The sequence below is a fragment of the Colletotrichum navitas genome, assembly GCF_030913465.1.
Source record: "Colletotrichum navitas strain CBS 125086 chromosome Unknown LY79scaffold_77, whole genome shotgun sequence".
Taxonomy (NCBI): domain Eukaryota; kingdom Fungi; phylum Ascomycota; class Sordariomycetes; order Glomerellales; family Glomerellaceae; genus Colletotrichum; species Colletotrichum navitas.
The window spans coordinates 115,867-138,640 of NW_026850623.1; the positions used below are offsets into that span (position 1 = coordinate 115,867).

Consider the following 22,774-nt stretch of genomic DNA (forward strand, 5'->3'; position numbering starts at 1 on the left):
TCAGGCCTTAGGTAATCAGTCACGGGATTCCATACTCGTTAGCTGTCTGCCTCTGCCGCTGCAGGAGCTTTTTTTTTTTTTTTTTTTTTTTTTTTTTTTTTTTTTTTGCACAACGCGGCTCGGGCAATGAGAGGACATGTTCCTAGAGAGGTCCAATGTTTAGACAGAGCCACGGACGATTTTCTTGATACACACTTGATATCGTGAACTTGGGCAACTCAGGCCTGGCCAATTGCAATTGCATCTGCTCATGTCGACCCGGCAATTGTGGATTCACGGATCTCCCCGCACCGAGTTCCCATATGCAGGCTTGCAACTCCACCAGGGTTTGCCCATCTCGGCTGCATGATTCCACACACACTAGAGCCACTTTTCACGGCCATTGCTCAACAGTAACATGGTCTGGTGGTGTAGTTGGTTATCACGTCAGTCTAACAACTCGAGGACATTTCAAGATATCCTCACTGCACACTGAAGGTCTCCGGTTCAAGTCCGGGCTAGATCATACTACATGGGCGATTGGTTTAGTGGTATAATGACCGCTTAGCATGCGGTAGGTCCAGGGTTCGATTCCCTGATCGTCCATTCTTTTGCATCTATTCATCAGTCTGCTACGGGTGGAGTAGTTCCTTTTGCGGGTTCAAGTGATGGAACGGATATTGATTGCCATTCCCTACAACACGGGGCGTCACAACCGCTGCGCAGCGATCATGTGAGGCAAACTTAGGTAATTCTTGTGTTCCTTGTTGTTCAGCGGGAGTCGTTCGCTCTGTGATGCTGATCCCTCTGATAGACATCACATAACTGTGAAACCGACGATGGGCGTAAAAAGTTGCGCGGGCCTTCTGCCTGAGCGGCCTGATTGATATTTCAAGGCCGGCACGGCATGCATGGAAGCCATTGAGAACTTACAGTTCATGTTCAACTATCAGCGAAGAATGGAACCTCTGCCATGTCGTTGGCACAACACGGTACAGGAATGGTCTTCTCAAGTACCAAAGGAGTACATCAGTCTGTTAAGCCGGTGTGGGCACAAAGCACTAGCTGTACCTGCCTACTGGTGTGCTCTGATACGCCATGTCAAAGATGTTTTGGGTTTTGCTAACGCTGGAAGGACTCTTACCGAGTCGTTGGATTATCTTGGACCAAATGGCTCCCATAACCACTGAAAACGATAAGTACTCCGCACGGCTATCTGGGCTTCAAGCCTGATGGATTGGATTCTGCCATGATGCGACTACACGATAGGGTTATGTGTTATAAGACCAAAGATTTTAGAAACAAAGTTGCGGGAACCGTGAATGTCCCCTATACTAGCTAGTTATTCGGTGAAATGGGAGGATAAAAAGCTCAGGAAATGGTTTGTGCATTGCGCGGGCCTAGATATGCCCCGGAGGATGAGACAACATGGAAAAAGACACAAGTAGGCTATCTATCCCTTTTGCAACACATTCACTTCTTACTATGCCACGTGAAACCTCACTTTTCCCTTGCAGATAGGTAGACCTTCATCTCGGTCTTGTGCCAAGTGGTATACATCTTCTGCCTACCAAGCCACCCTGCGCTCTCTGGATGCAACTTCATATCAAAGTTCCATATAACACGAGCAAGGATTGTGCGGATTTCAGCATAAGCCAAGCTGAATGATGATTAGAAACCTTCCAAGAGTGTGAGTCTTGACGCTCAACTTACTTCTTTCCTATACAGTTTCTTGGCCCAAAGGAGAAGGGCTGAGCCGCGGACTTCTTGTCGGATTCGAACTTTGGGTCTCCGAGCCATCTCTCGGGGTGGAACTCGTCATGCGCACGGAAGTTTACGGGTGAGCGGTTGACAGAGAGGTGATGGACCCCGACAGAGTATCCAGCAGGCACGAACTGCCCACACACTGTTCTTCCGCCATCAGGAACCACGCGGGGAAATGTCCCGGGTCCGGGAGGGCCAAGACGAAGGGCCTCCTCGACAACGGCGTTCAAATAGCTTAGTCCGGCAGTGCTCTGAATGGTGATGTCATCTTCGTTCTCAAACGTCTCACGGATCTCAGCTGAGAGCTTTTCCAAAGTGTGAGGATTTTCGCAAAGTAGGTAGGTAGCGGCGGTTAGACCGGTTGCGGTTGTTTCACTACCAGCAACGATGAGAACCTGAGCCGCGGTGTACATCTCTTCGACCGACATGGCCTTCTCGTCGCTGCCTTGGAGTATGTAAGACACTGAATGGTTAGCATGCGGCTGGAATTTGGCGGTTAGAGGGGCCAGGGACTTACTGAAGTCGGGGCGGTCAGTCTTTTGCTCGAGTCTTCGGTTCACACGCTCGACTCCAAAGTTGAACTGGGCAACTCTAGTCTTGATCAGGCGACGTGGAATGAGGAGCAGAAGCATCTCAGAAAGTGGTGAGGGAAACCGGCGGGCAGCTCGCAAGTAAGTGCCCGCCTGAAAAATGTCGAAGACAGCATGCAGCCACCAATGCCATTTAGCATCTCGGAGGCAATAGAAAGGCTCGCCGAACGCAAGGTCTCCGATGATGTCAAAAGTAGTGAAGTTGTACCACGAGTTCATGTCGACGATGGAATTTGGGGAGCTCGAAGCCTGCTCATGGAGATTTTGAACGAGCAACTTTATGTAGCCAGCAATGACAGACTCCTGCGCCTTCAAGGCTTTGTCTGAGAAGGCTGGGTTTTGGAGCCGGCGCATGCGCTTGTGGCCCGCATGGTCTGCGGTCAGAATGTTTTCGACGCCGTTGACGTTCTTGTTCCACCATTGCGCATCTTTCTCAAAGTTCCCGAGTCCATCCTTATTGGGGAAACCTGTATTACCATGGGTAAGCAATCCAGCAGTCCGCGGTGCCAGAAGACATACCATAGATGTGCTGCCAAGCTTGGCCGGAAGCGTAGGACAGTTCGCCAGGTGCAATACGGACAACCTCGCCGTACTTCTCATGCCACTCCTTGACCTTCCAGTGGCTCACGCCTCGGACATCGAAGAAAAGGTAGTAAGCTCGGCTAACTCCGGCGAGCTTTGGGCCAGGGTAGCGACGAAGGGGATGCAAGAAAGCATTGTACACGCCCTTAGCTATGACCCCTAAGACTGCCTGTAATGCATTTCAAATGAGCGGTTTCACCCCCCCCTAACAGGTCCTGTATTGAACGTACCAGAAATATGACAGACACGAGAACCGACATGATGACTAGCTAAGCATGATGCAAGACCCTCACTTCGCAGGCTTCACTTGAGAAGGTGTTTGGAGGAAACAGTTGGTGCAATGAACCAAGCGTCGTGTTGGCACCACAGGATCAGCGCAGGGGTAAACAACTGCCACGAGATGTAGACTCGGCGCGATAACATTCCCAGACGAGGGTCCCTTCACTGATATGACGTAAATCGCCGTTGTCGGGTCCCTCGCGCGCGATTCACGAGTCAGATATTAGGAGTTTCCCTGTTAGGAACCAAATTGCCATATCATTGATTGATCTTTGACTAATCATCGGTTAAGCTTTCATCCAATTAACCCACCGCTAAGGTTGCCTTGTGCCGAATTACTGGGACGGATGGGCCTGGCGTTTACGAACTTCCTTTTCTTGGTAGGCTAGCGCCGGTATTAATCTGGGCTTCCGAGGTAATCGTGGAGGCGACCTGACTCGTCGAGCCTGCTAGTTAATTTCAGTAACTGCCGAACCCATTCTGTGGGCTAATGATAGGGATTTCAAAAGCTTACGTAGTAGACATTATTGGGTGTCGGAGCTGCTTGCCGATTAGGAAAACAAGATGCAAACGACGACCGCGATACTGACTGTTGCATATGTATGAATAGGTGCCAAGACATGGTGAGCGGGACGATACGAATTTCAATTAGTGGGAATAGTATTTTGGCGCTAGTTGAGTTGAATGAGTCGTTTGAGTCAAGAACACATTGTAAGTCTTGCGCAGTGTCAGGACCTCTACAACTTGGCATGCTTTGACACTTCGAGTAGCATTTGGTAACAAGACAAAACTTGTGAATTCCGAAGCCAAAGTGCGTTGACGACAAAACACTTCACCGGTAGAAAGTGGTCCGAGAATGTCTGCCGTTGTGAGACGGCTGTGCATACACCAGCCATAACAACCCTTGAAGTCCCATGCTCCGGCGATTTGGCCGCGAATAGTGGACCACGACAGGAACAAGATTCTATCTCAGCTTGACTCAGTGTGAAATGAGGGACAAGAATCAACCACTGATGTTACACCTTGAGCATGCATAGTATCGTGCCCCGGCTTGTATGCCTCCCAGGGTTCCTGGGATGAGTGGAGATATTGTTTAGCGCGGGGGGCGTGTACGGAATGTCAGCCATGTTATCCCACGAGCGGCGGCATCGGTTCCTAAACCTCCGCATTGGACTAGCCAATGAACTGTCTAGCAATCGTCAGTTATACCCGAAGATTGATAAGATAGGGTCGACCGATGAGCCTTCGAGGGGTCTGCCGGAGCGTGCCATATAGTATCGGCCTGCCTTCGGCACGTCTCCAAGGGCCCTGGTAGTCCTTCCCACTCTGCAGCAGCTTTGCGTTTCTGTCTTCGAATCTTGGACACTACCAATGGCACACTGGTATACACATCAAAAACCGCCAAGATGGGTGAGATGATTATATCGTACGAACCTTGGGATTATCTGAATTCCATTTTGCGATTCAGGGACGATGACTCCCAGTTCTGGTGGGACAAAACAGGGATGATGTTTTCAAAGCTTCTCAAGTACGCCGGATACAGCACGTCAGAACAATACCGCGAACTTAACTTTTACTCTCTTTTCGTCGCCCCTGAGCTTGGCCCTTCTCCAGACTCTCAGGGCAACGTAAGGAGATGGAGAAGTCCCGGAACACCAGACTCGACCCCCATCGACTTCAGCTGGGAGTGGGGTTGTGACAATCGCGCCGTAATTCGATACTCCTTTGAGCCCATTGGTCTTCACGCAGGTACAGACCTAGATCCCTTGAATCAGTACGCAACAAACGACTGGATTTTCAAGCTTCAGCAGCAGAATATGGTCCCTGGCCTCGACCTTGACTGGTACAATCACTTCACGAACCAGATTCTCCCTCGCGGCAACCGAACGAAGACGGTAGATCGCTTTATAGAGGAGACGACACCAAAAGCCGGAACCGTGGTGGCGCTCGACATCGAGAAGAGCGGCCCGGTCATGAAGATCTACATTTACCCCGGCCTGAAGGCGGAAGAGCTTGGCATCACAAACCTTGAGTTGGTGGAACAGTCAATTCGCAACCTGCCCCCCGAACAATTTCAGTCCCTAAATGCCGAACCCCTTTTTGAGTTTCTGAGAGAGGGCACAAAAAAGTACGACTTCGAAACAGGCATCTTGGCCATTGACTGCCTCGCTCCCAAAGATGCCCGCATCAAGGTCTACATCCGAGCGAAGCATACCACATTCGATTATATGATGGACTGCATCACCCTTGGTGGACGACTCGACATGTCAGGGGAGGCCATTGATGACCTCAAAGACTTCTGGCAAACATTCCTCGCCGATGCGCCTGACATCCTGCCTGCGGATGCCCCAGGCCGAGCCAGCCCTGGCTTCTATTACACTCTCGGAAACGGAAGGGAGATTTCACCAAAGGTCTACATTTCCCCCAACTACTTCATTAAGAACGATGTCGATGTTCTTGCTCGCCTCCGCCAGTTTTTCTCCTCCCGCCGCACAGACTCGATGATGGACAACTATGAGCAGGCTCTGAAAGAGATCTTGTGAGTATTATTCCTTGATCACAAAGCGATAAAGCATGGACTCACGCATTTTTAGTGGAAGGAGGACCCTCGAGTCGCGTTGTGGCAGTCATTACTACGTTGGATGTGCCTTGCATAAGGGGCAGTTGAGGGTGGTGACGTACCTCAGCCCTCAGTCTTTCGACTGCGAGAAAGACAGAATTCAGGGCGTGAAGTCATAACAGGATATTAGACCACCGGATGAAATCGAGTTTCCGTTATATCTCATCATACCTGAAATGCAATGAATTTCGTGGCGCTTGGATACGAGAGCTATTGGCCCTCATGCTATGATGGTTAGGAATGGGAAAGTAGGAACATAAAATGAACATAAAACCTAAACTAATCAATTTTAGGGGGACCAAATTGTGAAGTTGAGTTTGAGTTTTAGAGTTTGAGCTTTAGACTTTTGTAATTTACCACTGTAGCATTGACGTTCGCTACGTACAGTTTGTTGCGTTAACACCGTCCAAAACCTTTTACATGGTCTATGCACAGAAACCCCCTATTTTCTAAAAACTAAAAAACCTACTTTCTAGTATATCTACTTATATAAAAAGAATATAATTTTCTAAAAAATATATAAAACTAGGTATACTAGTCTACTACTTATATAAATTTACTTATATTTATAGATATTTACCTAGATTTAATATCTAAGATTCTAGAAATATAGGCCTAGATACTATAAATGCAATAGGGAAGTTTTTAGTGGTTACGTTAGTAGCGTCCAAATCAAAATTCCTAATTTAGACGCTGCTAACGTAACTACTGAAAACTTCCCTGTTGCATTTGCAGCATCTAGGCCTATATTTCTAGAATCTTAGATATAACAGCAAGCTTTAATTATTAAATTTTATAAAAAATAAATTATATAGAAAAGGCTATAAAGTATATTATAAGATTATTCTAGATTTATAGCTAATACTTTGAGGCTAGAAGCCCTACTTTTGGCTTTTTTGGTTTTTAGAAAATGGGGAGTTTCTGTGCATGGACCATGCAAAAGGTTTTGGACGGTGCCAACGCAACAAACTGTAGTAACGCCCCAGCCCGGATTAACCTAGACGAAGGAAATCAAAGTGCTATTCAATAAATGAAACTGCTGAATAAGCTCTGTACATGCATGTACTCAAAAGGTAGGGGTGGATTGAAGTGCTCCTACTGTGAATGTCTTTTCTAACTTCAAAGTATCGACTATTGTATGAGCCTTATATACTAGGCTTATACGCCGTAAATCAGTTCAGACTGAGCGTGCAATGAATCATACCCGAGGTTCGAATATCCAATCTAGTTAATCTTTGTCCCTTTGATAAAGCATTCCCCATGCATGGGTTGTTATACCATCATGTGATATTTTTAATGGATGTTCCAACAGAAACATCCATATATGACAAGGGTTATCCATGTGAAGCTGATGTTAATTTGTAACTCTATATAGTTAAGAAACCCCTACGCCATCGCCCTTCGCGTTGCTCAGGAATGCAACTGTGTCATGCACTAGCGGTTGCTGCACCAAGCTCTGTCGCGGCTTTTTCCAACAAATCGCACGCTTTCTTCGCACCCCCCTGGGCGTTGAGTTCTTTTCCGACCTTGGCAGCATTGTTTGCGAAAGTCTTTTCCTCGAGCACTCTATGGACAGCGTCGCGAACCTGATTTACCGAAGGTGTGTCGGTTTTGAGATCGATGCCCGCGCCAACCCATGTTACCCTCGCGGCAGTATCTCTCTTGTCTTCGGAAGTACCTGCGCAGACGAGCGGGACGCCATGCGAGAGCGCTTGGGTGACACTTCCGTAGCCTCCATTTGTAACGAGGAGGCGACACCGCGGAAGTAACATGTCGTACGGGACCCATTCTGCAATGCGAACGTTGTCTTCGACACTAATCTTTTCTCGGATTTCGTTTGCATGTTTTGAGGGCACAACCAACAGATGTCTCTTGTCCCCCTGAAGCGCCTGGATGGCGGGGATGATGAGTGATGTGGGATTCATGGCAAAGGTGCCTTGTGTGATCCCAATGACAGAGGTTGCGTTGACAACATCGTTCCACCACGTCGGCACACCAAGGTTGGCACCCGCAACACGCGTGACCAATGGCCCGACATACTGCGCCTGCGGGAGCACAGGCTCGGGGCCCTCCTGAAATTCTAAAGAAGGACAGGACGCCTGGATATGCAAAAATGGACTGTATGAAAACGTGTCCGTTACTTTGAGTGCAGGGAGTCCGAGCTTTTGTCTGTCTGAGTTGATCGTGGGCAGTGACAGCTGTGGTTGACTTATGAGCAACCCCAGTGCAGATTGCGCAGCATGCTCGATGGGCTCCGGTCCGATGTCTGGAAGATACAAAGGCACAACCCCGAGAGTGGCATAGCGAGGAATCTCGCCCAGCTCGAAAAGCGCAGCAACACCCTGGGGTAGCGCATCGTTGAGAACGAAGTCGGGTTTGAATACTTTGAGCACGCGCCGGATGTCAGCAACTTGGGCCGTGACGCGGCCGCCAAACATGATTTCGGCTGTCTCGGCCATGTCTTTTGGGTCCGCGCCGTCCAAGTTGGCGTCGACTTTGATCACCTCTTCCGCGGGGAAGAACTTCGCACCGGAAGCGACAACTCGGGCTTCCTGAGGTGCTATGGTCGTCCAAACGACTTCGTGCCCGCGCTCAACCAGTTCTCTGGCCACTGCTTGCATAGGCAAAACATGACCGGTCGCAGAGAAGCAGTGGAGGAGAAATTTCAGAGGTTTGCGATTTGCTGCAATCGCCGCTGATCCGTCCCATGTTGAGAGGTGCATTGCGTTGATAAGCGGTGAGGTTGGACAAGCGTTGGGACGATCTGCTGGGTTTGGCGATTGGAGGAACAAACAGTCTGGCGTGTTTAGCCAAAACTGTACCCTGGTTTGGAGCAACAGTTACACTTAACAGATTTTATGAGCTTATTGATTGGTACAAGATTCAGAGCTTCTGATTCGTGGACTTGCGTTGATGTGTCAGCGTCCGTCCCTTTTCGAAGGGAGATAGTGTTGCTATGAACAGCGTTATCTACCGGTACTTTCTACCCTTGCCTATTAGAGTTTGCACTGCATGGTGTGCCTGTTCCATCAAACCACCACCTGTAACGTGAAGAGAGCGCTAATGATTCTATGGTGTCGTGCTTCCTAAAAACATTCTGTTGTGTAAAGTATCAGGTATAAGGCGCATACTCTGTTTTTCTGACTATGTTGAGTATAGTGTTGTGTGTTATTGTGGACCTGTGCAGCCTCAAGAGTACCGCCTTGGATACGTCCCTCACTGTCAGCGTCTGCGGCCAGCGGAACGATAATAATTACCTTGCCATCCCGGACATTAAGAGCCCACATGCATGAATCAACGAACATGGCGAGTCATGGGGCGGGGCTTTTGCAGGGAGCATGCTAAGTTGGCACCGGCAATCGGACAGGTCAAAACTGAGATATTTGGGACATCCGAGTGGAAAAGGGAAATAGCACTGGCCTTTTAGGTTATTAGGAACGTTGCAACATACGAGCTTTCATGCTAAGAGATATTTCAAAATGTCTCGAGCTGTCGATAAGCTTCCCGCTCCCGCAGAGGCGCGTTCGATAAAAGTCATTGGACTTGGTCCTAGCCGGTAACTACTATTGCATCATCGAGTTTTGATAGCACACAACTCATTCTTTTAATTCTAGTACCGGAACTCTTGGACTATGGCAGGCCTTGAAGACGCTTGGTTACACCCCGTTCCACATCTCAGAATTGCTGCCTTACGGGTTTCAGCAGATGAGAGCCCTTCAAGAAGCCATCATTGCCAATGACACCGACAAGCCCTTTGGCCGCAAAGAGTTCGACAAGCTCTTTGCAGGATACGATGTAAGCTCGCAATACGCAGAACTAAAGTTCTAGGCAGCTTTTAGCTAACCTCAAGGAGTGCATTGTCGAAAGTCCATGCTACCTATGTCCCAACATCATCAAAACATACCTGGAAGATCCGGATGTTAAGTTTATCCTGACAGAGCGCACCCCAGAGTCTTGGGCCAAGTCCATTGCCGGATCCCTTGGGGCCTACCACACAAAGCTTGCAAAACCGCCTTTGTCGGTCGCAAGGTACTTTGACAGTTTCATCTGGGAACTCACAGCACTTTTCAGAGCTATGACTCACAGATGGTCTGGTGGACTGGAGCCGAGTGAACCTGGCTTCGAGGATGCGCTAGCAAAGAGTTACGTTCATTAGTAAGTACCTCACGTTCTTCAAGTCCTGTCAATACTGTATCGAATTGACCAGGGAACTGATTTTGTGGAAACCAGCATGGAAAGTGTCAAGACGCTTGTTCCTCCTGAACGCCTGTTGATCCTGAACCTGGAAAATGGCTTTGGCTGGGAGGAAATTTGCACGTTCTTGAAACTAGATGTGCCCGATGAACCTTATCCGCGCATCAACGCCATGGCTGACTTCCATGTCGCTGCAGAGATAGTTGTGTCGCCAGCGATTAAGAAGACAATCCGTATTCTCACTTCGTCCGCGGTTGCCATCACTGCAATTGGTGTCTGGTATTGGCAACGGAGAAGGTAAATTCCAGACAAACGCTCATGTAAAAATCATTTTCTACGTAGTGTGTATGAGATAAGAAGCTGTCAACGGGTATTGGTGGGTAACAATGGTCCAAGGTCTCGCTAGTTAGAACATATCGTGATACAATAGGACGCAATCAACCCGCGTAGAGTCTCTCAATTCGAAAATTAATTAGCCATCTCATTGCGAATTCAACGGCTCGATCTATCGTGCCATAAACTTCGGTGTAATCTTATATTTCGGTGTTCCCACTTCAATGTCCAATACATTGTAATCAGAATGCGACGCAAGAAATCTCAGCAAAGCTGGCAAGGGGCATCATCGTCGATGAGTACTGAGAGTTCCCCAGACAGCAGTGTTTGTATTTGTGTATGGTCTTGAGGCTGATTCAGTGTCTGCGCCCCCCAAACATCAGGTTGCTTGGGCATCTTCTTTTGTCTCACTTGTCTTACTGGGCTCACGAGGGTCATATGCCGAGACCTCCACTTCAATGCGCATTCTAGGCTGCCCAAGTTTCGTGACCCCAACACCGGTCAGTATGGGCGTATGATTAGGCGTCCACTTCTTGATGTTATCGACCATTCTTCCTATGCCCTCTGGAGTCCATGCCTCGTCTACAGCCTAGAGTCGTATGCGAAAGACCTGAGACCAACCCTGGCCACCGGCGTCTTTGAGCGTTAAGTCAACAGTCTCGAAAGCTTGGTCGATTTCTTGTAAGAGATCATCCGAAATCTCTCCCGTTTTCGGATCCCAGCCCCCTGTAGGCGCAATTAGCAACGTAAAGCCAAGTATAATTTCTTGGTTTTCGATGATAATATGACCTATTGGCATACACTCCCATAACGGAGAGATCACCTTGACTTACTCTGGCCGGAGATTTTGATATTCTTACCTACACGTACAGCTTGACTGTAGTGCATCTCTTTACGCAGGGTGACGCCATAGTCCTCGTAGGAGAAGTATTTAAGCCCAGACATGTCGATTTTCGGGAGAGAACGAATTTGACGCCTGCTGCTGTCGTGGATCTTTGGTCACTCAATGTATGAATAACTTGATGGAGAGAGGTGAAGTCTAGTTAACATCTAGTCTACGATGGCTCAGGATCAATGTGGATAGCATATGTTTATTGCAATTATTACGGAAAACTGAATGGCCAAGGCTCTCAGAGCCAAGCATACAAGAAAATCCTTTTTGATAACAAGCTGATTAGATTACATCAGCTACCCCATTGAGGGACCAGGACCGGCAGGATCAATAGCCCAAGTCTGTTCACAGATAGGCAGGTCTTCAAGCTGTTCCCTTGGCGGTGGTGGGCTTATTTATCCAAATGGGGGTGGTGTGAAGCCAAGAGGCGAAGGAAGCGGATGCCAAGCTAAGTCGCTATATATCTTATGTTGCTGACCGTGGCTTTCATCATGAGAAATCGCCTGTTCTGGGCATTCTCATGTGCAAAACTTACATATTTTTTTCTTTCTTGGGACTAGAAGATGAATTCATTCAAACCTATAGATCAAAGTTCATACGAAAAGCTTTTGTTCTCCAATTATACCTTTATCAAACCATAGCTCATCTCCGAGGCCGACTACGAAGGCAAGATCTTTTGTGCTAACCAAGCCATCCCGCCCGACCAAAAAGACTTAGCCGTATAGTGGGTACAGATTAGAGGTGCAAATGGTACTAGCTCTTCTTAGTATGTACAGCGTTAATGTCGACTCGAGCACACCCACTTCTCAGCGTTGTGCACGGCAACTTGAAGGTAAGGTGCCCATAGCGAGACCAATGGTTGACAATTAACTTGCAGCAGTCTCTCCACGGAAAGAGGAAAGAAAAGAAGATAGGAGAATCGAGTTTACATTCTTGTACTAGGGCACTAATACAAAACAGACCCTCTCGAGGTCGCACAGGTACGCAATATTACCCATACACAGCCATAAAAACAGAGTAAAAGTATACAATGCTTGGCACGAATTTAAGAAAGTGTTACACAAAAACGACACCGTTAGTTGCAGCAGCACAACTAACGCCTCATATCACCTGGTGATAGAAAGATTACATAATATGAAGATACCTAACCTGTTGATCACACAAGGTTGATTATTCTACCTTTATGCACAAATGGAGCAGTTTACCATTAAATCCCTCGGAAGTACGTACTAAAAGCATATGTCCACTCCCCCAGCAATCAATGGCAAACTTTGCCACCAACGTCAGTATCCGCGAGTGAGTTGGCCATTATGACTTCGGGCGGAAATAGATCCCATGGGCCACTTAAACTGCCTCTGCCGAAGACACCAAAAGGGCGATGGTCAGCGCTATCTGGGTTCCTGACGACATTGCCAAGGTACAGCTTCTATGCCACTGCCACACTTTACTGTTTTAGTAGGTTTAAGGCGCGCTCGGCTGTGGAAAGCTTGCGCAAGCTAGTCCAGAGACGGCTTCAAGATAACGGCTCAGCCTCCAGTCGAAATCAATATGCACAAGGGAAGTGTCGCTTGCTAGTCCATCGCAAAATTTACAGATGGGAACCTGGAAGGCCCTCAGCTTATACTACATCGACAAACGACTTTAGGAGAGCCGTTGCGCTGCGATCTACTGCAGCAGGTCCAATAGAATAGGAGTCACCGAATCAGCTTGTTGCGGTTCTACCAGCTCGCTGACAGCACATCACCGTGTAAAGGGTAGTGTGGCTTGCCAAGCAGTCAAAAGAAAGGAGGAAGAAACCAATAGATGGGTTGAGCGTAATGACCCAGACAGGACGGAAACGCCAGAAATCCAACATATGAACTGACATGAACCATAGGACACTAAGCTGTTCCATGCCATGGAACCAGTTTGTGTCTTCCCATGATGAAAGCGGTCTTCTCAAATATACCTATAATCTGTTTTGCTGATCGAAGATATGAGTCTGGTTTGATGCAGAACGCTCAAAAGAGGGCGGTAGATGTCGTGACGCTGGTATATCGCCCTAACTGGGTGCGATGAATGTGGATCGTACAGAAGAATAAGAGTGTCTTGGACGGGGTTCCAGGGCTCATGGCATCGAAAGCCATCCCTGCTTATTTGCAGATGCCGCCTTATCGCGTCGTCCATAAATCTTAATATCAACCAGGCATCTGATTATCAAGAGAGCCTGGATTCCTGCTCCACAACCGATTTGTGGCAGCTCGTCAAAGAAAATAGAGAATCAACCCACGGAAAAGGTCCCATTCATTTCAGCCAACGCTGACCAAGGCACTGAAGCCTCTCAGCTTGATGGTTGCGTCCAACGAGGTGGTTTTCTTGGCTTCACTGAGCAATCTTCGCACAAAGAGAACATATGAGACGATGTCTCCAATTGGTTGGTTACGGAGAGAGCCTCGAGGGCGGAATGTGCTGTGGCGCAGTGCCAAGGCCAAGGGAGAAGGTTTGCCATCAGACATAATCTTCTTGTACATCCCACGTATCAACCTCCAATGTCACAGTTTTTATGGGCTCCGCAGATCCTTTCTTCGGTACAGGGTGAGGCAATACCGGCGGGTGTAAATTGGCTGAATCAAGAGACGCAGGTCTTTATGCCGCATTTGATTGCGTACTTTTGGCATTGCTGGCAGAAGCTATCCTCCTATCCTCAGTTCTTGTGAATAAAGGCGTCTTTAAGTACTTAGATGATTGCAGCTTGGGTGGTTATGGCTAAGGCATGATAGCGAGCGACGGTTGCTGTTACAACTGTCTAGGAGGATTCAAGTGTCACCCTTAGGCCCCTTGGGTAATCAGCCGAGAATCCCGTAAGCGACGCCTGAGTTGAAAGTTTCATTTGTACTACGACAATCTATTCGCAATTCGAGGCTTTTGCTGACCAAGATAATGGGCTTAGGATGCAAAGATGGGTGGGTGAAATGACCCAAGGCTGGCAAGAGGAGTGCATAATTGGCCAAAGGTAGTTTGATAAACTGGAGGCCCACCAATGATAAAGTGTAGATGCTTGAAACCTATTACAAGCTGTAACTAGACAAATTTCCCCTTCAATCCTATTATGCCTGTATCTTGAAGCTTTTCAAGGACGTATGTGGGTGAATACTTGCACTCACTCTCTCATTCAATGTGGTACTTATTTTGCGCAATCTAGAATTCTCTCATTTTTCGTCGTCTTGTGGCTCTGGATTAACATAAAAAAATGCGGTGAATAGTAATGACGAATATGACGAAAGGATCGAAGGGGACACACGGAATCGAAGGTTAGAGATTCAAGCCAACATCACTGATGATCGTCTTAGGTTACGATCCCCGGGCCTGCTTGATGGATTGCACGGCCGCACCCTCGTGGTTGGCATCTGTAATGTTGCACAAAGTCATTTCTCCCAGCCAACTGCGTTGGGGACCGGTAATCTAAGACAGCTGATTGCCGATTGCAATACCTCGCTCAACTCTTTGGTGCCGATGCATCTTAGACTGAAAACAGCCACGCAACCAGGCTGGAACAAGCATACATGACTAGCGCGCGGCTTGGCGACACGGTAAGATGAATTCACATACTCCAGTTGACTCATAGTAGGTAGATCCGTTAGCCTTGACGGGCGTTGATGAAATCGACCATGGCTGCTGAGGCCGAAGACCAACCCACATCCGAATCGCGGGTAATGTTCGCGAGGGTTGCCGCGCAGGTTAAGGTGATTGGTATTGCTCGCATCCGGAGTGTGGTTCTTAGCCCTAAGGGTCGGCATGGTGGCTTCGACATGGCGGGTCGACGTCGGCGTGGCCAGCTTTCCTTTCGCAGAAAACCATCAGTCCACACGGAGCGAGGGCTCAGATTCATGCCTTTCGTTGTCTCCATTCCCAGAATTCGCTTTGTGACCCGTCGGGCCACAAAGACCCTTAGGAGTGCACACAATACAAAGCGTCATCGAGATTAGAACATCCCGCCCCCCCCCCCCCAAGGAAAAAAAAACGGTCTGGGTGCATTCTTCAGGGTTACGAGTCTTACAGCATGGGCCACTATGCCATTATTCTGTTTGCTATGGAAACAACCGCATGATGCATATCTGCATGCGGAGGTCTGGCCGCCGGGGGACTCTTTGATAGAAAACGATCATGTCGTTTTGGTCTAGATGATCGGAGGCTTGTCTAGACTCTCGCGTGGCCCTTGAGCCAAGGTAGGATGGCAGGTGTGCGAATCTCATTTCCAAATTCCCAAAACTTATAACCTCTCCAACTCTTGCATCGGTTCCTTTCCACTACGATGTTTTTTTGATATTTCATTTTGTACGTCCTTGTTAAGGCTACTCGTAGAAAGAAGCTTGGGCCTGATTTTGCTTTTTTTCATCGTCTTTCCTGGAGTATTAGTTGAATCCAGTACAGATATTTCCAGCCCATGACAGCTAATATTAGCAATGCCGGAGCCGTGGAAGCTCATTTTGGCCTCGTTGCTGCTCGGGGGGAAAACTGCAGCACAATCATGCATCGACGCACTTAACAACAACCGGACCGATGCCTGCGTTTGTTACTCCCTCGAATATGTTGTCAGCTACGTGGCCTACATTGCGGTTTCGACATCGTACACCTCTAGCTGCGAGGCATTGCCGACCACGACGTCGGCTGGACTGCCAATAGGTCTTCAGGTTTTGGACAAAGTTTCTACTGAGAATTTTGCTGGGTACGTAACTCAAAATAATGGCGTTTACACTGGAACAGGTATCATAGCCGGCCCGACGACTGTGGATATAATACCACCTTCAGGAACCGAACCTGGAACACTCGTGGTGGAGGTCCCGCCGTCTTACTTCACGATATCGCGGACGGGCACTGCGACGGTCAGCCCCGACCCTGTTCCAACCTACGTCAACTCTACAAGCTTCCTCACAAGGAATATTATTTCAGAACCCCGGACGATTCAGTTGATGAATCCTACGCCTGACGCTAACGTTGCGTCTCGCGGTACAGTCGTCATTGCTGTTCCGGACCCGAGACTTTTTAGTACCGCCGAGGTAGCTTACAGCGGGACGGAAGTGTTGACCGCAGCACGAACGACGATTTCGACCATCCCCGACGATGGACTCGTTCCCGGCACATTTGTCGTTGCAGTCGCTACGACGCCTTTGCCAAACCTGTCCTACGATATTTCCACGGTCGCGTACACCGGAACAGCCGCCTTGACGACTCCGACTGTGATGTCGGTCATCCAACCAACTGGTACCGGGCCTGGAGTTGTTGTGCTTGCGGTCCCTCTGGCTGGCGTCCCCCCTCCTCGGGTGACGTCAATAATTCCATACACAGGTTCTGAGACGATTACAACAGCAACCACAATCTTGGATCGACCTTTTGATGGGACTCGTCCGGGGGCTCTCGTCGTTGCTTTGCCTTCGTCTTCCTTCACAACTGAGACGGTGACACTTACCGGCACGGAGGTCCTGACAGCTCCAACCGTTATTTCAGTAATTCCTCCCAGCGGCTCGGGTCTTGGCAGAGTCATTGTGGGCAGCCCTCTAGCACGTTATGTTGCTTCATACGTATCTTACACTGGGAGTGTTGCAATCACGAGCCCGACAACACTCTCTGTGATAAGCCCAAGTGGAACAGTCGCCGGCACAGTCATTATTGCAGAGGCACCGCAAGCCCCCAGTATCTTGTCCGATGCGTATGAAGTACAGGCGGAGTCCTATACAGTTAGTGAGGCCATCATCGGCCCTACGAAAGCCTCTACTATTGCGCCAGAAAGCTCCAGGCCCGATGACGTTCTTGTGGCTTTGCCGGCTAGCTATCAACAAGATGCTCCGACACCGTTTTTCACCTCGATTGTTTTATACACGGGGTCTGATGCCATCAACGGGCCTTCAACGCTTAACGTCATCTCTCCCAGCGGTACCGAGGCAGGGACTGTCATCATCGGTCTTCCCCGTCTCACACCGCCCGCTGGAGCTGGATCAGGCTCGTTCATCACTTCTGCAGTTCCGGTTTCCTATGTCACTGTGACCGTGGTCGAGTACGATGACGTCGAGCTCGTCACTTTGACGAGTATTCTGCCAAGCGGTACTACGCCAGGGACCGTTTTCATCGGTCCTTCTCCGACAGTGGGAGGACCGCCGGCGGTATTCGTCACCCAGGTTGTCCCTTACACTGGATTGGTTCCTATAACAGAGCCCACTACGTTGTCAATCATTCCCCCAAGCAATTCAGCGCTTGGCACAGTCATAGTCGCAGACCCTCGACCTTTCTTACGCACGACTGTGCCGTACGTGGGAACAGAGCCTTTGGCCCAGATTACAACCATTGCTGTGGTTCCACCAGAAAGTGACCAGCCTGGCCTTGTGATAGTGGCGGTACCTTCGGCGACCCCGGTAGGCCCTTCGTATGTGACATCTTATGCGGCGTACTTGGGCACGTCTATCCAAGAGCCGACTACTATCTCAATAGTCCAGCCGACTGGTACAGCTCCAGGGACCTTTATCGTGGCAAGACCGGCGGAGTTTGTTACTTCGACTGTGCCATGGACCGGCACTGCCACTCTCCCGGCTCCGACCACCATCGCCATCGTTCCCCCCACTGGAACAGAGCCAGGAATAATCTACATTGCAGACCCCACGGCCTTTGTAACTTCCACTGTCGAATTCACCGAGACAGGTTCTTTCACTGCATCCAGTACAGTAACCGTCATCCCCCCCAGCGGAAATAGACAAGGAACCATCATCATGGCTGGCCGTCGTCCGTTCATAACATCATTTGTTCAGTTGACTGGCACCTCTCCGGCAGAAGGGCCCACCACTCTGACTCTGGTGCCGCCTCAGGGAACTGCTCAAGGGACTGTCATAATAGGAGTACCCAACAGTTTTCTGATATCGACCGTTGTCTACTCGGAAACAGAAGTTTTGACGGCATCCACAACCGAATCTACAGTTTCTCCATTCGCTGCAGATCCAGGCAGGATAATAGCAGCTTTACAGCGACCAGGTCCACAGACTGTCTCCTCCGCAGAAATTTCACCTGGCTCAGCGGGCCCTGCGGCAACTGCAGGTTCTCCGGTTGCCCTAGTGCAGTCGTTCGTCACTTCGACGGTAATATACAGCGGCACCGCCATAATCTCAGATCAGTCCACACTTTCCACTGTTCAACCTAGTGGCGCGGCGCCCGGGACATACATCGTTGGAATCACAGACTTGTTTGTTACGTCACAAATCGCTTACACCGGCACCAGGTCTCTCACAGGTCCCATCCCTATTTTCACCGTTCAACCTTCGGCATCGAACCCCGGAACAGTTATATTTGCCGTACCGGCTTCATATGTCACTTCCGAGGTGCAATACACTGGGCCTACTGGGCAGCTCACAACGCCTTCCCCAATCACCACTATCCCCCCTAGCGGAGGTGTGCCTGGGACCGTGATCGTGGCCCGACCTGGCCAATACATCACCTCGGAAATCATTTTGACAGAGCCGGCCGATTCTCAAATCACGACTCCAAGTATTGTTTCCACGATACCCCCCAGCGGGACCGAGCCTGGGATCGTCATTGTGGCTCGGCCGCCCCAGTATACGACGTCCGAAGTCTTCTACACAGACCCGGCGGGTCCACAAATCACGGCCCCAAGCACGGTTACTATAGTGCCGCCGAGCGGGACGCAGCCCGGGGTCGTGGTTGTTGCCAGGCCACCCCAATATGTCACCTCTGAGATCGTTTACACCGAACTGTCAGGTCAACAGGTTACAGCACAGAGCATTGTTTCTACGATACCTCCGAGCGGGACGCAGCCCGGTATCGTGATCGTTGCTCGACCACCGCAATATGTGACGTCTGAAGTTTTATTTACCGACCCGGCGAGTCCGCAAATCACGGCCCCGAGCACGGTTACTATAGTGCCGCCGAGCGGAACACAACCTGGGACCATAGTTATTGCTCAGCCGCAATACTACCAAACATCCGAGGTGTTCCTGACAGGAATCAATGGTCCAACCACGCTCTCGACGATTCTACCTTCCGGTACTGTGTCGGGTACGTTCATTGTGGCGCGCCCTGTCGCCATTGTCACTTCTGAGACCAACACACCCGGCGCCACCAGCCCAAGCAACCTCTCGCCGATCCCCTCAAGTGACACTTCACCCGCGGTTATCGTAGGTCAGCCGGCTGGAATTAGCACCTCCGCTGTTGCTCTCGCCGATCCTGCCGCATCTACTATCACAGGACCAGTAACCCTGACCACGATTGCGTCCAGTGGCACGGAGACCAGTATCGTTGTGATCGGGTATCCTCTCCGATTTGTCACTTCAGAGATACAATACACCGGCGCAACAGAGGGGATCACAGAGCCAATCACGGTATCTACGATTGCGCCTTCTGGCACCATCCCTGGCACCATCATAGTCGCTCGCCCCGGTTTCTTTGCCTCGTCAACAATCATTGTTCCAGCAACGGACCAGCCGACAACGTCCACTATTGTTTCCACAGTTTTGCCCTCCGGTAATGCTCCGGGAACCATCATTGCAACCCCGCCTGAACCAACATACCAATCTGCTCAGCCTCCTGGACCGTTTGTCACTAGCCAGGTTGTATACACGGGCACTGCAGTTTTGACAGGCCCCACCACCATCTCTATCGTTCCCCCATCTGGAACATTGCCAGGAACGGTCATCATTGCTCAACCGACATCGACTGCTTCATTCGTTACCTCAGAAGTTATCTACTCTGGGACTGAGTCTCTCACAGTTCCCACTCCTGTGTCGACGGTTTTACCCGTAGGGACGACTCCGGGCACAATCATCATGGCTCGGCCGGCCTTCCGTGCTGTTGTAGCATCGCCAAACATCAAATTGCAGCCTCCGAGCGCCGTCCCCACCCCGGATAGCTCTCAGCCGCCTCTGAAGTCTTTCGTCACCTCACAGGTTGTTTACACTGGTACTGAAGTTCTGACGGCCCCGACAATTCTATCCTTGATTCCTCCGTCTGGCTCGGCCCCTGGGACAATAGTTATTGCTCAACCGCAAGTCACGACTGCCGCACCATTTTCAGAAAGCTCCCAGGCCTCTTCCATTTCATTCGTTACTTCACCAGAGGCTGATACTAGTAGCGAGCCCTTCTCCCCGCCTCTTCCCGCGTTCACGTTTCCGTCTGTGGGAATTCAATCGGGCCCCCTTGTCTCGCAACTGCCATCGTCACCGCCACCGTTGCTGCAAGCAGCTTTCGTTACTTCGGAGATTCTGTACACCGGCACAGAAACATTGACGAGCCCAACTCCAATTTTGACAATCCCACCAAATGGCACCGTTCCTGGAACAATAATAGTTGCCCGGCCTGTCGTATACGTCACGTCAGACGTGGTTTACACAGGGAGCGACATTTTGACTGCTCCAACTCCAATCTCGACAATCGAGCCAGTCGGTGACGCACCAGGTACCATTATTGTGGCTCAACCTCGTTTGTTTGTCACTTTAACGGTGACATACACTGGGACAGACCAGTTGACCGCTCCAGCTACCATTTTCACCGCTTTGCCTCTTGGTACCGGCCCGGGGACGATAATTGTTGCTGAGCCGCCTGCGTACGTTACGTCGCAGGTCATCTATACAGGCACGTCTCCGATTACCGCGCCGATTCCTATATCGACTATTCCGCCGGTTGGAACTTTCCCCGGAACTATCATCGTCGCGCAGTCAGAGCTTTTTGTTACTTCTACCGTCTCATACACTGGAACCGAGAGTCTTTCCCAGGCGTTGACCCTGTCAACAATCGCTCCGGTTGGGACGGTACCAGGCACATACATTGTCGCACAGCCTGTGTCTTCGGCACTGTCATTTGTTACATCCTTAGTTGTTTACTCGGGCTCCAGTACTATCACTGGAACTATTCCCATAACTACAATACAACCTAGCGGGACAGCTCCTGGCACGATTGTTTTGGCACGGCCTGGCCTCTTTGTCACATCTACGGTACTATACTCCGGAACCGAATTCCTTACGACGCCACTACCTATTTCAACTATCTTACCATCGGGCAGTCTGCCTGGTACAATCGTTGTAGCACAGCAGTCTTTGGCAAGTGCCAAGGAGCCCTCAAGCTCCTCAATCTTTCCAACGTCATCCGACTCTTCAAGTCTCTCTTTGGATACCAGCTCACCAGTTCTATCAAATTCTTTGACACCCTCGGCAGAATCAAGCTTGCCTAATTCATTGGGTATTTCATCTTCGACAGAAACCCTTAGCTCATTGGCATCATCGAGCTCGTCAAGCTTCTCTGACACATTGTCACTCTCTGCCTCGTTCAATGCTCTGTCAATCCAGGCCTCTTCTTCGAGCCCTACCGAACCGTCAGTCTCGCCATTGTCAACCACGTCCAGTGAAACTTCACTGCTAGGTTCAGTCCTTCCGAGCTCTTCAAGCACTATAGAATTTGAGGCATCGTCTGGAACTCCTACCTCTTTCGGCGTTTCGATTCCAAGCTCTGGGGAGCCGTCTACATCAACAGATTCCTCAGATAGTTCCGAAACATCTACGTCTACTCTTTTCTCTGTTTCTGCGGTCATATCAAGCTCGTTAGACTCGACAGTTTCCTCAGACAACTCAATTTTCTCTTCGTCATCAGGCTTGTCAGCATCCCCGATTTCATCAAGCTCCCTGGCGCTGCCGTTGTCACTAATCTCATTGGACTCTTCAAGCTTGCTGCCATCGCTTGGCTCGGCGTTCACTTCTGGCTCGACTACCTCCGTCTCCATCATCTCTATCCCGACTTCAACCGCAGTAGAAATTTTGTCATCTTCAGAATCGTCATCTTTAGCGGAATCTAGCATCTCATCGACATTAACTTCTTCTTCAGGTTTCACAAGCTTACTGTCACCGTTGGATGTATCTCTCATTTCTATTTCAACTACCTCTGCGCCGACATCCACCAAAGCAGAATCTTCATCGGCTTCGGAATCATTGTCTGGTAACTCCTTGACCCCTACCTTCTTGGATTCCACCACTACACAGACGGCTGTGTCCCCAACAGCTTCTTCAACGGATACAAGCGCTTCTTCTTCGCAGTTAACTGCAGCTCTGTTATCGAGCTCCACTGAGACAACAGCCTCTTCAGCTGAAACGACAGTCTCGAGCCCTTCGGCCGCTTCGAGCTTGTCTGAAAGCATCACTTCCTCCTCGCTTGCTATAAACATAGCGAGCTTACTTAGCTCAACATCCTCGTCCACTCAGACCCAACCAGAAGGCTCTAACTCGTTCTCACTCTCCAGTTTGACGACAGAAACAACATCTCAAGATACGACCATTTCAGGAACGTCAATATCCGTTTCAAGCAGCTCTGAGACAATTACTGGGTTGGTTTCCACAGACAGTAGTGTCTTCTCACCAAGCGTGTCTTCACAGAGTACATCATCACCAGCAACTAGCGACCAGAGTTCAACCAACACGAGCACGCAGATCGAAACATTTGAGTTGAGCATATCCACCTTCAGCTTGCCAGAACCTACTTCAACAACAGTTTTAAGCTCGGTTGATCTTGCTTCAATCGCGT

The 22,774-nt window shown here is 49.6% G+C and overlaps 7 protein-coding genes and 2 non-coding genes across 9 annotated transcripts; 5 read left to right on the top strand and 4 right to left on the bottom strand.

The window, feature by feature from the left end:
* The first annotated feature begins 397 nt into the window (after positions 1–397).
* LY79DRAFT_566324 (uncharacterized protein) lies at positions 398–1,358 on the top strand. Its single transcript, XM_060558803.1, has 2 exons — positions 398–727; positions 794–1,358. The coding sequence occupies exon 2, from the start codon at positions 891–893 to the stop codon at positions 1,167–1,169; it is 279 nt and encodes a 92-aa protein (XP_060409858.1). The 5' UTR covers positions 398–727; positions 794–890; the 3' UTR covers positions 1,170–1,358.
* LY79DRAFT_t227 lies at positions 400–505 on the top strand. The gene has a single exon. It is a non-coding gene; the product is annotated as a tRNA-Val (tRNA).
* Positions 514–585, top strand: LY79DRAFT_t228. The gene has a single exon. It is a non-coding gene; the product is annotated as a tRNA-Ala (tRNA).
* Positions 1,359–1,479: 121 nt separating the features above from the next.
* Positions 1,480–3,175, bottom strand: LY79DRAFT_593381 (cytochrome P450; the record flags this gene model as incomplete). The annotated part of the gene is made up of 5 exons (XM_060561550.1): positions 1,480–1,639; positions 1,693–2,206; positions 2,261–2,800; positions 2,853–3,084; positions 3,146–3,175. The coding sequence occupies 5 exons, from the start codon at positions 3,173–3,175 to the stop codon at positions 1,480–1,482; spliced, it is 1,476 nt and encodes a 491-aa protein (XP_060409859.1).
* Positions 3,176–4,600: 1,425 nt separating this feature from the next.
* LY79DRAFT_524050 (aromatic prenyltransferase) lies at positions 4,601–5,933 on the top strand (the record flags this gene model as incomplete). The annotated part of the gene is made up of 2 exons (XM_060555589.1): positions 4,601–5,733; positions 5,789–5,933. The coding sequence occupies 2 exons, from the start codon at positions 4,601–4,603 to the stop codon at positions 5,931–5,933; spliced, it is 1,278 nt and encodes a 425-aa protein (XP_060409860.1).
* A 972-nt stretch (positions 5,934–6,905) lies between these two features.
* Positions 6,906–8,598, bottom strand: LY79DRAFT_566325 (MGT family glycosyltransferase). Its single transcript, XM_060558804.1, has one exon. It carries the CDS (start codon positions 8,535–8,537, stop codon positions 7,242–7,244), a length of 1,296 nt encoding a protein of 431 aa, XP_060409861.1. The 5' UTR covers positions 8,538–8,598; the 3' UTR covers positions 6,906–7,241.
* A 476-nt stretch (positions 8,599–9,074) lies between these two features.
* LY79DRAFT_695628 (uncharacterized protein) lies at positions 9,075–10,401 on the top strand. The gene is made up of 4 exons (XM_060564821.1): positions 9,075–9,370; positions 9,429–9,609; positions 9,668–9,969; positions 10,045–10,401. Exons 1-4 carry the CDS (start codon positions 9,294–9,296, stop codon positions 10,307–10,309), a joined length of 825 nt encoding a protein of 274 aa, XP_060409862.1. The 5' UTR covers positions 9,075–9,293; the 3' UTR covers positions 10,310–10,401.
* A 319-nt stretch (positions 10,402–10,720) lies between these two features.
* Positions 10,721–11,286, bottom strand: LY79DRAFT_593385 (endoribonuclease L-PSP; the record flags this gene model as incomplete). Its single annotated transcript, XM_060561551.1, has 3 exons — positions 10,721–10,930; positions 10,952–11,067; positions 11,175–11,286. 3 exons carry the CDS (start codon positions 11,284–11,286, stop codon positions 10,721–10,723), a joined length of 438 nt encoding a protein of 145 aa, XP_060409863.1.
* Positions 11,287–21,083: 9,797 nt separating this feature from the next.
* LY79DRAFT_593386 (uncharacterized protein) lies at positions 21,084–22,418 on the bottom strand (the record flags this gene model as incomplete). Its single annotated transcript, XM_060561552.1, has 1 exon — positions 21,084–22,418. The coding sequence occupies one exon, from the start codon at positions 22,416–22,418 to the stop codon at positions 21,084–21,086; it is 1,335 nt and encodes a 444-aa protein (XP_060409864.1).
* Positions 22,419–22,774: the final 356 nt, after the last annotated feature.